Below are 13573 nucleotides of genomic sequence, written 5' to 3' on the forward strand. Positions count from 1 at the left end.
CAAAAAAAGGTCATATGAGAACATAACCAGAAATGCCCTTGCCAGAACCTGACCATGCTGGTGCCCTGATTTTTCAGTTCAAACCTTTAGAGCTGTGATAAATAGTTTATTGTTTAAGCTACCCAGTCTGTAAGATTCTCTTATAGCACCCTGAAACGACTAAGACAATTATATTGTCTATTACCTAGGAATTACCTAGGAATTCTATTCCTGAATATACACCTTAAAGAGACATAGGCAGAATTCCACAAAAGGTCATGAGCTACTAATGAGGCTTGTGGCAGCATCATTAGTAGCAGTAAGGTACAGCATCAACAAAGGTAACCCTCAAAGGAAGAAGAAAATGAACAAGCGCAATGCAACATTACAAGCAATGAAAAAGAGATGCATATAGCAGTTTCATTACAATGCTTACACATTCACAAATGTACATATTTAACAAGTCCACATGATTATCAAGAATAAAAATATATGAAAGAACATCATTCAAACACATCGGGCGTTTCACATGTAGGTGTCTTTTGGTGGGAAAGAAATTAGTAATAGGAACTGGGAAGACAGACAGAAAAATCCAATAAAATAGAGAAATAACCTTTCAAAAATCAATAATGATAATGTGGTCAGAGTCCATGAATAGGACAAAAGTAAAGATAAAAGAAATATTCATAAATGGACAGTTAATTCAAATCCCTTTCCATCAATTGCAGGGCTAGTGGATATTAATGAAAATAAGCTGCCTTTAATGCCAACTGTGATAGGTACAAAGGTGTTTATTTGTGGGAAATGTCTTTTGTTTGTAGAATTATTCACCTCACCGGTGACACTGAAATATATCCATATTGTTTTTAGAGGGACTTTAGGTAAAATATCAAAAATAACAGCTAATGACTTGGGGAGGGAGACAGCAGAATAAACCAATGAGTAGGTGTGGCCTTGGGGAATAGATTGAAGGAAACTGTTTGCTATGTGGGCCGCCACAGTTGAACATAGGTATATGAGGAGGGGTGGCTATTCAGTTTGGGAAGGCATACAAGAGACTGTTATAGAAAATCCTCTTTTCTACCACCAGGTTATCCTTGTCTTTATATCATCCCCCAAAACAGAGGTGGCAGGAGTGGTACATTCTGATGTCTAAGCCTCCCCAGGTACCCTCCCCCCACCTCACAAAAAGGTGACAAAAGCAGTGCTCTGTGACGTCTCAGTGTCTCTTAGCTCTCATTGGCTGGGAGAGTGCCTTGCTGACCAATCAGAATTGAAGAGCATAGCTCCTCATTGTGCTGGGAAGGGTATACATAGGATGGTCAGGAGCTCTGAGTAGACCACTGGGAGACTTCAGTATGGCGAAGGTGGCCAGTAAATCACAGGAGCCTAATGAAGATGTGGACAAGCAGACCCCATCAACCCCAAGAACCAAAGGGAGGAAGAAAGGGAAGACTCCCTGTCAACCAAGATCCAGAAGTGGTGTTAAGGTGAGATAATCCTGCCCAAGCCCCTTCTCTTTGCCCCACTGATTCCCCAACCCCAAGACTCCTATCCTTCCCTTGCCTCACAAAACTCCCTCCTCAATTCACACCCCTTCTCATAAAGTCCATTCTTATGCATTTCCTACCTTTCCCAAAACCAATGCGCTCTGCCCTGTGTTGTCTCTATAGGGGCTAAAGACCACCATGAAGGCAAAAAGACCCCTTCGAGGAAGCTCAAGCCAAAAAGCCTCTGAAACTGACACCCCTACAAGAAAACTTAAGAAAGCTAAAGGGCCAATACTGTATGGTCATTATCACCGGCTGAAAGAAAAAATGAAGAAAGAAGAGGCAGAAAAAGACCAAAAGACTGAGGAGAACTCCAGCGTTTCAAGTGATGACCTGAGCAGCCAATAATTTCAAAGGGAAAAGAGAGACCTCACCTCTGTGACGTCTCTAGAGGTCTGGCCACTGAGAAGTAAACAATCAGACAGACAATGAATTCTACACCAACAGGTTAAAATCATGAAAATAAAATCAACCTGAATTGAAAAGATATGTTTCTGTGGGTTCTCTGATGGTGGGGAAGGAAAAAGTGAAGGGAAGAGGGAGATGTGCGTGAGAAGGCAGGCAGGTGGGTTCTGTGGGGTTTGGGGCCAGACCAACGGGTCCACACCAGATATTGGGGGGGTAAGGACTGGCTCAGGACTAAGCACTGAAGACAATTTTCCTGAAAACTTTAGTACACAAAGAGTAAAGAGGCTTGATGTTTCTACCGGTGTGTGTTTTGGTGGGGAATGAGGGGGCGTGACTTCAGTGTGTTGTCAGAACCTGTATGGGGTGAGGTTTGTGGGTGGCAGTACTATTCCCAATAATAGACAAATAAATAACCTGCGGGCCATCTATCTCATAGTGGTAGGTATGGGGTACAACCAACCCTATGATATAAGCAACCAAATACTGACTAACCCACTTTCTTAAAAAGCTTGAGGGGAGCAGGGCAGTGGGAGTGGTCTGCCTGTAGCACAGGACTTGAATGAGAGCTTTGCCTTAGTGTCTCTTAGCTCTCATTGGCTGGGAGAGTGCCTTGCTGACCAATCAAAACTGAAAGGTGTGGCTCCTCATTGTGCTGGGAGGGGTATGCCTGGGATGATCAGGAGGCCATGAATGAGATCACTGTCTACAGAGAATTTTCAAACAACATAGCTCTCTCTCCAAACATCTTTTATTTTTATTTTTCCAAAGCTGTTTTTATCTGTGAAGAGAATATCATTTTTAAACAGCTTTACTGAAGTATAATTTACATATGACCAAGTGCACATGCTTAAAAAGCATACAATTTGATGAGTTTTGTCACATAGGCACTTGTTAAACCATCACCATGACTACAAGAGTAAACACACCCATAACCCCCTAAAAATTTCTTATGCCTTTTGGCAATTCTTCCCTGCCCATATTTCAACCACCATTCTAAAAAAAATAAATAAAATAAAATGAAATCACTGACCACTGATGTGATCGGCTTTCTGTGATTATCAATTTCTATTTTCTAGAGGTTTATAAGAATGGAATTAGAAGATATATACTCTTTTTTTTGTCTGGGCCAGCTTCTTAGAACAACTATTTTATCTTTCCTTCCTCGAAAATGTTTTGTTGGTCTACTTTTTAAAAGATTGCTGTGGTCAGTAAGTTTTAATCGTGGTTCTGTGAGAGTGGTCCAAAAATAGCACAATTTATCATTATATTTTAATGAATACTCATTGTATTCTAGAAGGAAATTGATGCAGATAATTTTCTTTTATACCATTGGCCTCAGATATCATATGACTCAATTGTTGCTGTTTCTTTCTAAAGCAAGTTCCTAAGGATCTGGTATTTCTTGCAGTGCACTTTGAGTCATAATCCGTGGCCCTATATGACACACATATACTAGCATTTAGATTTCTAAAATATTTATAAAACAATAATAGTACAATGATTGATTGATTTTAAAATAAAGGGATAATTTGAGTTTTTCAGGTGCTGTCATTCCATGTGACCACTTGTTTGTATGATGCCTAAGTTAATATAACAAAATATGAATGGCAAAGTATAAATGTTTGTTTGAGAAGTTCAAATTTTTACTTCATTTAAACAAAAATACTTTGTAAAGTTGAACTGTATCTTTAAAAGTGAAATGTATTCTTCTTTAACTGTTTAATACTTATTTTAAAACCACAGACCAATTCAAAGAAATACAATGTGACATCAACTGGGTAATTTATTGACTAATTTGTCCCTTTTGCACAATTTTTGGGTTTCTTAAAATGCCATTTTATATTTTACCTTTACTAATACATATATACATACATATATATGGCTCACTTAAAACAATTACACCATATTTCTTTATTAATCCTTGTTATTTCTTGTTTTGATTTATGATTATTACTGAAAATGTGTTCTACTGAGGAGGGGGCATTAAAAAGCATTCCTCATTTGGTTTTAAATATACTAATTATGTCAAGGGTGGAATGCATTTTTTTCTTCAAATACTCATATTTTGGTCCTCGTGTCTGGCATCTTTTGGTTTTCTTTTAAACAGCTTTATTCAGATGTAACAGACTGTAATAATAAACAATTAATTAGAGTTGACACATATACACCTGTGAAACCATCACCACAATTAAAATAACTTTATCTGTCACCACATCAGGTTTGTTTAGTTTTTTGCCACCTTGTACTTTTTCCTCCCACTTCTTCCCAATTCCCAAAAACTCACTGATCTTCCTTCTGTCTCTGTAGGTTAGTTTGCAATTCTAGAATTTCATATAAATGGGATCAGATTAGGTACTTAATTTTATCTAGCTTCTTCCACTCAGCATAATTTTGAGTGTCATCAATGTTGTTGCATATGTCAATACTATATTCTTTTTTGTATTTTTTTATTACTTTGTTGAGAGTTTATCAGCACTAAAATGATACTGCAAAGTTGCTTGAATTTTATTTTTTATGATAATTGGAGATTTACGGGCAATTGTGAGAAATAGATGTCTTATATCCTTCACTCAGATTCTCCTGATGGTAATGTCTGCTATAAACACAGTACAGTATCACATTAATAAATCAACAGAAATAAAATCCATTTACCTTCTTCAGATTTCACCAGATTTACATGCACACATGTGTGTGCAGGTAAGTGTGTGTTACATTCTGTGTAATTTTATCACCTGTAGAATTTTCCATGACTACCGCTATAGTCAAGATAAACACAATTTACATCACAAAGAACTCTCACACTAACCATTTATAAGCACAACCATTTTTCTCCCACTTCCCCATCCTTGAAACTCAGTAAATTGTTCTCTGTCTTTCTAATTTTATTGTTATTAGAATGTCACATAAATTGGATAATGCACTATGTAAACTTCTGAGATAAATTTTTTTAATCAGTATAAATGTCTTGAGACCCATTCAAGTTGCTGTGTGCATCATAGTTATTTTTGTTTGTTCATTTGTTTGTTTTGTTTGTAAGTAACATTCTGTGCCCCATGCAAATCAGAAATCCAGTGGGGCAATCAAATCTTAAAGTTCCAAAATGATCTCCTTAGACCTCATGTCTGTCATCTGGGTCATGCTGAGGCAAGAGATGGGTTCTGATGGCCTTGGACAGCTCTATTCCTGTGGCTTTTCATGGTATAGCCTCCCTTTTGGCTGCGTTCACGGGCTGGCATTTAGTGTCTGTGGCTTCTTCAGGTGCACCGTGCAAGCTGTTGGTGGATATACCATTCTGGGGTCTGGAGGATGGTGGTCCTTTCCTCACAGCTCCACTAGGTGGTACACCAGTAAGGGCTCTGTGTGAGGGCTCTGATCCCACATTTCCCTTCTGCACTGCTCTAGCAGAGGTTCTCCATGAGCAGCCCACCTCTGCAGCAAACTTCTGCCTGGGCATCCAGGTGTTTCCATATATCTTCTGAAATCTAGGTAAAGGTTTCCAAACCTCAATTCTTGACTTCTGTGCACCTGAAAGCTAAACACCACATAGAAGCTGCCAAGGCTTGGGCTTCCACCCTCTCAAGCCACAGGCCGAACCATACATTGGCCCCTTTCAGCCACAGCTGGAGTGGTTCGGATGTAGGGCACCAAATCTCTAGGCTGCGCACCACACGGGGAGTCTGGGCATAGTCCATGAAGCCATTTTCTTCTAGGCCTTTAGGTCTTTAATAGGTGAGGTTGCCTTGAAGATCTCTGGCATGCCCTGGAGACATTTTCCCCATTGTCTTAGGAATTCATATTTGCCTCCTCATTTCTTATGCCAATTTCTGAAACCGGCTTGAATTCCTCCTCAGAAAATGAAATTTTCTTCTTAATTGTATTGTCAGGCTGAATCATCTCTGTCAAGTTCAAAGTTCCACAAATCTCCAGGGCAGGGGCAAAATGCTGTCAGTCTCTTTGATCCAGTTCCCAACAAGTTTCTCATTTCCATCTGAGACCACCTCAGCCTGGACTTTATTGTTCATATTACTATCAGCATTTTGGGCAAAGCCAAACTTGCTTTCACATTTTCTTGTATCTTATCAGCAGCACCCCCTCCTCTGGTACCAATTTACTGTATTAGTCCATTTTCACTCTGCTGATGAAGACATACCCGAGACTGGGAAATTTAGAAAAGAAAGAGGTTTAATGAACTTAAAGTTCCATGTGGCTGGGGTGTTCACAATTATGGTGGAATTTAAAAGTATGTCTCACATAGTGACAGATAAGAGGAGACTTATTAAATTACAAATTCATTCTCTTTGTTAGTTATAGGACTAATTATATCACTTATATAATTTTTTAAAATTCATTTTTGGTAGTTGGTTGTTTTTTAAGAAATCGATAATTTTTTTCTACATTTTTGAATTTATGAGCATACAGTTGTTCACAGTATTCTCTTATTATTCATTTAATGCCTGCCTTGGTTCACCCTCCTTGGGCTACACCCACTATCCAACCAGTCCCATTGAAATGAACCTGGTAACTCGGTTAGAAATGCAGCGATCACTCACCTTTTGCATCTCTCTCACTGGGAACTGCACTCCGGAGCTGTTCCTATTCAGCCATCAAAACCACATTAAGATACCATCTCACACCAGTTAGAATGGCGATCATTAAAAAATCTGGAGAAAACAGATGCTGGAGAGGATGTGGGGAAATAGGAACACTTTTACACTGTTGGTGGGAGTGTAAATTATTTCAACCATTGTGGAAGACAGTGTGGCAATTCCTCAAGGATCTAGAAACAGAAATTCCATTTGACCCAGCAATCCCATTACTGAGTATATCCCCAAAGGATTATAAACTGTTCTATTATAAAGACACATGCACACACATGTCCATTGTTGCACTGTTTACAACAGCAAAGACCTGGAACCAACCCAAATGCCATCAATGATAGACTGGACAAAGAAAATGTGGCACATATACACCATCGAATACTATGCATCCATAAAGAATGATGAGTTCGTGTCCTTTATAGAGACGTCGATTTATCTGGAAACCATCATTCTCAGCAAACTGACATAAGAACAGAAAACTAAACACGACATGTATTCACTCATAGGTTGGTATTGAACAATGAGAACACATGGGCGCAGGGAGGAAACATCACACACTGGGGTGGAGGGCTACGGGAGGGACAGTGGGGGGTGTGGAGGTTGGGGAGGGATAACACTGGGAGAAATGCCTGATATAGGTGACGGGGGATGGAGACAGCAAACCACAATGGCATGTGTGTACCTATGCAACAATCCTGCAAGATCTACACATGTACCCCAGAACTTAAAGTACAATAAAAGACAATAAAAAGAAAAAAGAAAAAAGAAGTAAGTGGCAGATTAAAGCACAGGCAGTTTGTATTTTAAACACTATACTATACTACCCCTTCGTAGATATTCTATGACTGGGGAAGCACATGAACAAAGACACAGTAGAATGTAGTAAGAACAATGGATCGAGTAAAGAGGGGCTGAGTTTGATAAGAAAGGTGATATGTTCCTGGTGACTCCGCTCCTGCTTCTGTTGAAGGTAAGATTCTCACCCTTTCCACCCACAATTAATCTCTATGCCCTGGGGTTGCCAATACTCAGCACGAGCCCAAGGATTAAATCTTATCAACACAGTTTTTTTCAATTATTCGTTTTCTCTAACTCTGTAATTTCTTTGGTTAAAAAGCAATCTGTTTAGATGTGTAGTGTTTGCCTTCTCCTTTGTGTGTCAGTAATATTGGGCTTTCAATTTAGATGCTTAAACTGTGGAGGCTGACCAATCCCTCAGTTTGGACCATGGCTGTCAGTCCTAATATAGTGACAGGTGGGTTAAGATTGAATACTTGAGAGACTTCCCTACTGGAAGAAGACTCCGAGGTTTAATCTGGCTCCCAATTGGGATCCACTAGAAGTGTTTGGGTAAGAGAATACTGTAACAATAATGATATTTTATGTGGCAATTGTGTGCAAGATGGATTGGATAATAGACATTCAATTTTCAGAAATGAGCAACTCTACATCTTTCACTTTGCTATGCTTGTTGCTGCTTTTAGGCAATAAAACTCTCTTCAGAAAAAATTCCAAGGTTATTGTTTTTATCTTTTACTTCTAAACGTAGCCATCCACATGCTTTATGCTCCTAACATTAAATTGAGAACATTTTCTAGGCTATCTGCCACAGAGATAATTCTGTCTTTGACATTTTTAGGAGGTCTCAATCCATTACATAGAATATAAAAGATTTCAACTTTCGATGAAATGTTTTAAATTTCAATCTGTCATCAAAATTTGAGAGATAAAAATGTTAGAAATTCCGCAGAGAAATTCAACATTTCATTAAGTTGACTTTAAGACGTTTAAATTACTTCCCACTATAAACTTCCTTTCAAAACAAGATGCTGTTCAAACTCTCCTGCTATATTTGTTAATTCAAGAAGTCTTTGGAAGTTTGTGTTTTTGCTTTTCATTTTTTTCTTTATTTTACTTTGCAAATCTAAGAAAATGAATTCTCATAACAGTTATATTTTCCTTTAGGATGCTTGCTTCAAATCTTCCCCAGTTAAAGTTAAGTGGAGAAATGTGTCTGGTCTTCTATAATTTCCTCAACGTCAAACCTAACAGCTGTAAGCATTTAACAACTAATGAGCTCAATTCAGCTCACCTGTGTGAGTGATCCTTAACCATCACATATGCTTTGAGTCAACGGGTTTTTCCCCCTTTTTTTGGTAAAAGATTTAAAGTTAAAGGGAAAAGGACTAATGAACTTGCAAGATTACTTTCATCTATGTTGAGTCTGATCCAAAGTACAAGATGTTTTAAAGGATACATTTTCCTTTACACATATTTTTAACACCAAATGGCCACCATATAATTGGCAATAAAAGCCACAGACAACAAATATGTCACCAATGACCAGAACATTAGAGATGGATCCCAAAAGATAAACTGAGAAAATATTAGCTAACAAATATGAAAAGTCTGGGTCTAAGCCTTTTTAAAATTACAATACTTTATTAAAATTATTCAATTTGCAGCAATTATCATATAGCTAAAGTAAATACAAAGTCTTTTAGAAAATCGGGCAAGTCCTTAATATTCACAATGGTGCTAACTAACATTGTATAAGGTTTGGATATAGAAATTGACGAGATTTTAGAACAAAACAGTTTCCTTATCATTACTACTTTTAAAAGAAGCATGACTTTTCAAGGCATCAGGAAGCTAGAGAGGTAAGGTGGAAAAAGTATGATTTGCTTCTGTTATTACTTGAATCCTTTGATATTAATCCATACCACTTCTGTGCGAAAGCTGACATTTGATTAAAAAATATTAAAAACCTCACTCAGCCAATAAAAGCCTTATTTTCCAAGAAGAAAAATGAGCTATTAACTATTAAATACATATTACATATATTCATCTAGCTGTAATAAGAATGTACTATTTAAAAAAAAACTTTTAAGTTCAGGGGGTACATTTCAGGTTTGTTACATAGGTAAATGTGTGTCATGGAGTTTGTTGTACAGGTTGTCACTCAGGTGACAAAAGTACTAGTACCCATTAGTTATTTTTCCTGATGCTCTCCCTACTCCCACCCTCCACTCTTAAATAGGCCCCAGTGTGGTGTTCCCCTCTATGTGTACATGTGTTATTTTCAAAACAGCTTTACAATAGAAGAGCTTTAGCCTTTTCCCATACATTTCATTGATTCTCCTTTATAATAGCTATATTTAAGTGAGCCCAATTGTTTGCTCACCGAAATCAAAGAAGAAAGCCTAGGGTGCTTTACCCAGAGTTAGTAGGAGTCAGGAGTAGACTGCCTGGCTTGATCTAAGGTTCAGGTGCTCCCAATTAAATTTAAGGGCCAGAACTCATGCAAGGTTAATGACATCTCTGCCTAGGTCAGAAGGAGCTCTGTTCTTTTAACTCTTCTGAATTTTCAGATTCAATTGTGATAGGTATAAATGCTCGATACTTTTTAGAACCAAAGAAAAAATATCTTTAGTAAGATAGTTGATTGAATTTCCAAGAACTATGGAACATCAGAGTTATAATGGCTCTTTATATGTTATTTAGCAAAGTCCATCCATCATTGTACAGATGGGAAACTGAGGCAAACTGTGGTGGACAAAATGACCCAAGGTTTCTAGGAATAGGTTTCTGCTGGATGTCACTGGAGATTTTCCAGTAATGCTCTCTTCATAGGTCTATAATACAGTGGCTTTACCTGCAAATTACCTACAAAATTATGACATTTCTCATACAACTTGGCTGCAGAATTAATTTGAGGATTCTGTAAAATGTATTTTGTCTTTCAGAAAAAAAAGACTCCTCAAACAAATGCTATTATGTTCAGGCACAATAGCCTTTGGCAACAATTCACCACCTCTTTAACTGTGGTGTTCATTCAAAGCATTTGATTTTTGAAAACATAAAAAGTGAAAGACTCCTATTTCCTTAGTAACCCTATTAATCAAATGAACTACTCACTTTCTCCCTTGACCTTTCTTTTCAAATCATTCCATTATAGGAAAATATATAACTGCTTTATGATATTTTCCAGAAGACAGTTTCTTAGATTTGCTATTTTAGAAAATGTTACATGGCATAATGTATTTATGGAATTTTACCAAAGTGTTTGAAACATCATTGTTAACAATGGACAAATGCAAAGGTTTTCCATAACAAGAATAAAGTGGCTAAAACTTTTGAATAATAGCCAGAAGATCTGGGCTCAAGCGTGGAGCATGGAGCTGCTTTAACAAACAATGAGCAAGTCCCTTAACTATGATTTTCAGTTTCCTCAACTGTAAGATAGGACAGTAACTATTTCAGAGGAAGTTCAGCAGGATTATACGAGATAATGTACATCAATGTGCTTACTAAACTATAAAATACTGTAGAAATGTAATGTTGATATTCCTCAACATTTTTAAAAATGTTTTAATTTTAATTTTTATGGGTATTAATACATAGTAGGTATATATACTTATGGGGTACATGAGGTGTTTTGATACAGGCATACAATGAGAAATAATCACATCATGGAAAGTAGGGTATTCATCACCTCAAGCATTTATCCTTTATGTTACAAATAATCCAATTACACAATGGAGTTCTATTCAGCCATAAAAAAATGAGATCCTGTCATTTGCAACAATATGGATGGAACTGGAGATCATTATGTTAAGTGGAATAAACCAGGCACAGAAAGACAAATATCACATGTTCTCACCTATCACACACACACACACACACACACACATGCATACATATATAGTCATGCACTGAATAACCACGTTTTGAACAATGTGCATGACAGTGGACCCACAGGATTATAATAGAGCTGAAAAAATCCTATTGTTTGATGACATCATAGTTGATGTAATGTCCCAGTGCCCAAACACACTGCAATGATGCTAGTATAAAAAAACCTACTGCACTAACAGTCATATAAAAGTATAGAGCATACAATTATGTATACCACATAATACTTGATAATGATAAGAATTTACAAGGTTGGCCAGGCACGGTTGCTCATGCCTGTAATCCCAGAACTTTGGGAGGCCAAGGCAGGCAGATTATGAGGTCAAGAGATTAAGACCATCCTGGCCAACATAGTGAAACCCCATCTCTATTAAAAATACAAAAATTAGCTGGGCTTGGTGGAGACTGTAGTTGCAGCTAATTGGGAGGATGAGGCAGGAGAATCGCTTGAACCCAAGAAGCAGAGTTTGCAGTGAGCCAAGATGGTGCCACTGCACTCCAGCTTGGTGACAGAGCAAGACAAAAAAAGGAAAGAAAGAGAGAGAGAGAGAGAGAGAGAGAAACAGAGAGAAAGAGAAAGAAAGAAAGAAAGAAAGAAAGAAAGAAAGAAAGAAAGAAAGAAAGAAAGAANAAAGAAAGAAAGAAAGAAAGAAAGAAAGAGAAAGAAAGAAAGAAAGAAAAGAAAGAAAGAAAGAAAGAAAGAACAGAAAGAAAGAAAAGAAAGAAAGAAGAAAGAAAGAAAGAAAGAAAGAAAGAAAGAAAGAAAGAAAGAAAGAAAGAAAGAAAGAGACAGAAGAAAGAAAGAAAGAAAGAAAGAAAGAAAGAAAGGAAGGAAGGAAGGAAGGAAGGAAGGAAGGAAGGAAGGAAGGAAGGAAGGAGAAAGAAAAGAAAGAAAGAAAGATTACAAGGTCACTGGTTTATGTGTTTGCTACATTTTAATCATTGCTTTTATCATTAGAGTGTACTCCTACTTATTAAAAAATGGCAACTACAAAGCAGCTTCAGCAAATCCTTCAGGAGGTATTCCAGAAGAAAGCACTGTTATAGGAGACAATAGTTCTATGTGTGTTTTTGCCCCTGGAGACTGAGTGAGAGAAGAGGTAGCGTTGGAAGACAGTAATATTGTTGATCCTGATCCTATGTAGGCTTAAGCTAACGTGAGTCTTTGTGTCTTAGTTTTTAACAAAACAGTATAAAAAGTAAAAAATAAAATAAGATAAAAATAGAAAACATTTTATCAAATAGGAATACAAAGAAAATATTTTGTACAACTCTATAGCATGTTTGTGTTTTAAGAAAAGCACGATTACAAAAGGACCAAAAAGTTAAAAAATAAAAATTTTATCAACTAAAAAAGTTACAGTAAACTAGGGTTAATTTTTTATTGAAGAAAAACATGTTTTCAGTACACTTAGTACAGCATAAGTATAGACAGTGTTTATAAAGTCTACAGTAGTGTGCAGTAAAGTCATTGGCCTTCCCATTCACTCACCACTCATTCTGACTCACCCAGAGCAACTCTCCAGTCCTGCAAGCATCATTCATGGTAAGTGCTCTATGCAGGTTTGCATTATTTAAATCCACTATACCATATTTTTACTGTATCCTTTCCATGTTTAGGTACATTTAGATATACAAATACTTACCATTGTGTTACAGTTGCCTACAATATTAAATACGATCATATGCTGTACAAATTTGTAGCCTAAGAATCATAGGCTATACCATATAGCCCATGTGTGTAAAGGCTATACCATCTATGATTTTGTAAGTACACCATATGATGTTCTAAAAATGACAAAATTGTCTAATACATTTCTTAGAATGTATTCCTGTTGTTAAGCAACACATAACTGTATATGTATATGTATTCTTTCATAAATCACTTTGTCGGTAACCAAGAAGTATCCTGATGTATGTGTGTAGCACTCCGCAGAGATAATGGTACTCCCAGACTTCAGTGGCAGAATCCATCCTATCACTTAACATGATCCTGGTATACTTTCCTATGATGGAAAATGTTTTTTCTTTCTAAACAGTTATTGGATGTACATCTTAACAAGCTTGTTGGGACTATCTAAGACATATGAAAGTGAATTGTATATATGCTCCAGGGCTTTGTACATAGAAGGTGGGTTAAAATGAGAATGATAAAACAGCCTGGGAGGGTTCTAAGCAAAATGTTTTTGAGACTTCAAAACGCATGCAATGTCTGAGGCTAGTTAGGTCAAGCTCTCACCCAGCTTACTGGGATGTCACACCTACCTTTGGTCTTAGTATGTTCAGGGCTAACTCTCTCCCTTAATCAAAATGTGCTTGGCCAATGCCTAATACTCCTAGGTA

At 37.2% G+C, this 13573-nt stretch overlaps 1 protein-coding gene across 1 annotated transcript; it reads left to right on the plus strand.

Annotated features, from left to right (window-relative positions):
- The first annotated feature begins 1337 nt into the window (after positions 1 to 1337).
- Positions 1338 to 1877, plus strand: LOC108294077 (uncharacterized protein CXorf51A-like). The gene is made up of 2 exons (XM_017515819.2): positions 1338 to 1469; positions 1653 to 1877. Exons 1-2 carry the CDS (start codon positions 1338 to 1340, stop codon positions 1875 to 1877), a joined length of 357 nt encoding a protein of 118 aa, XP_017371308.1.
- The last annotated feature ends 11696 nt before the right edge of the window (positions 1878 to 13573 follow it).

This window comes from Cebus imitator, unplaced genomic scaffold (genome assembly GCF_001604975.1).
Source record: "Cebus imitator isolate Cc_AM_T3 unplaced genomic scaffold, Cebus_imitator-1.0 Scaffold561, whole genome shotgun sequence".
Classification (NCBI taxonomy): Eukaryota; Metazoa; Chordata; class Mammalia; order Primates; family Cebidae; genus Cebus; species Cebus imitator.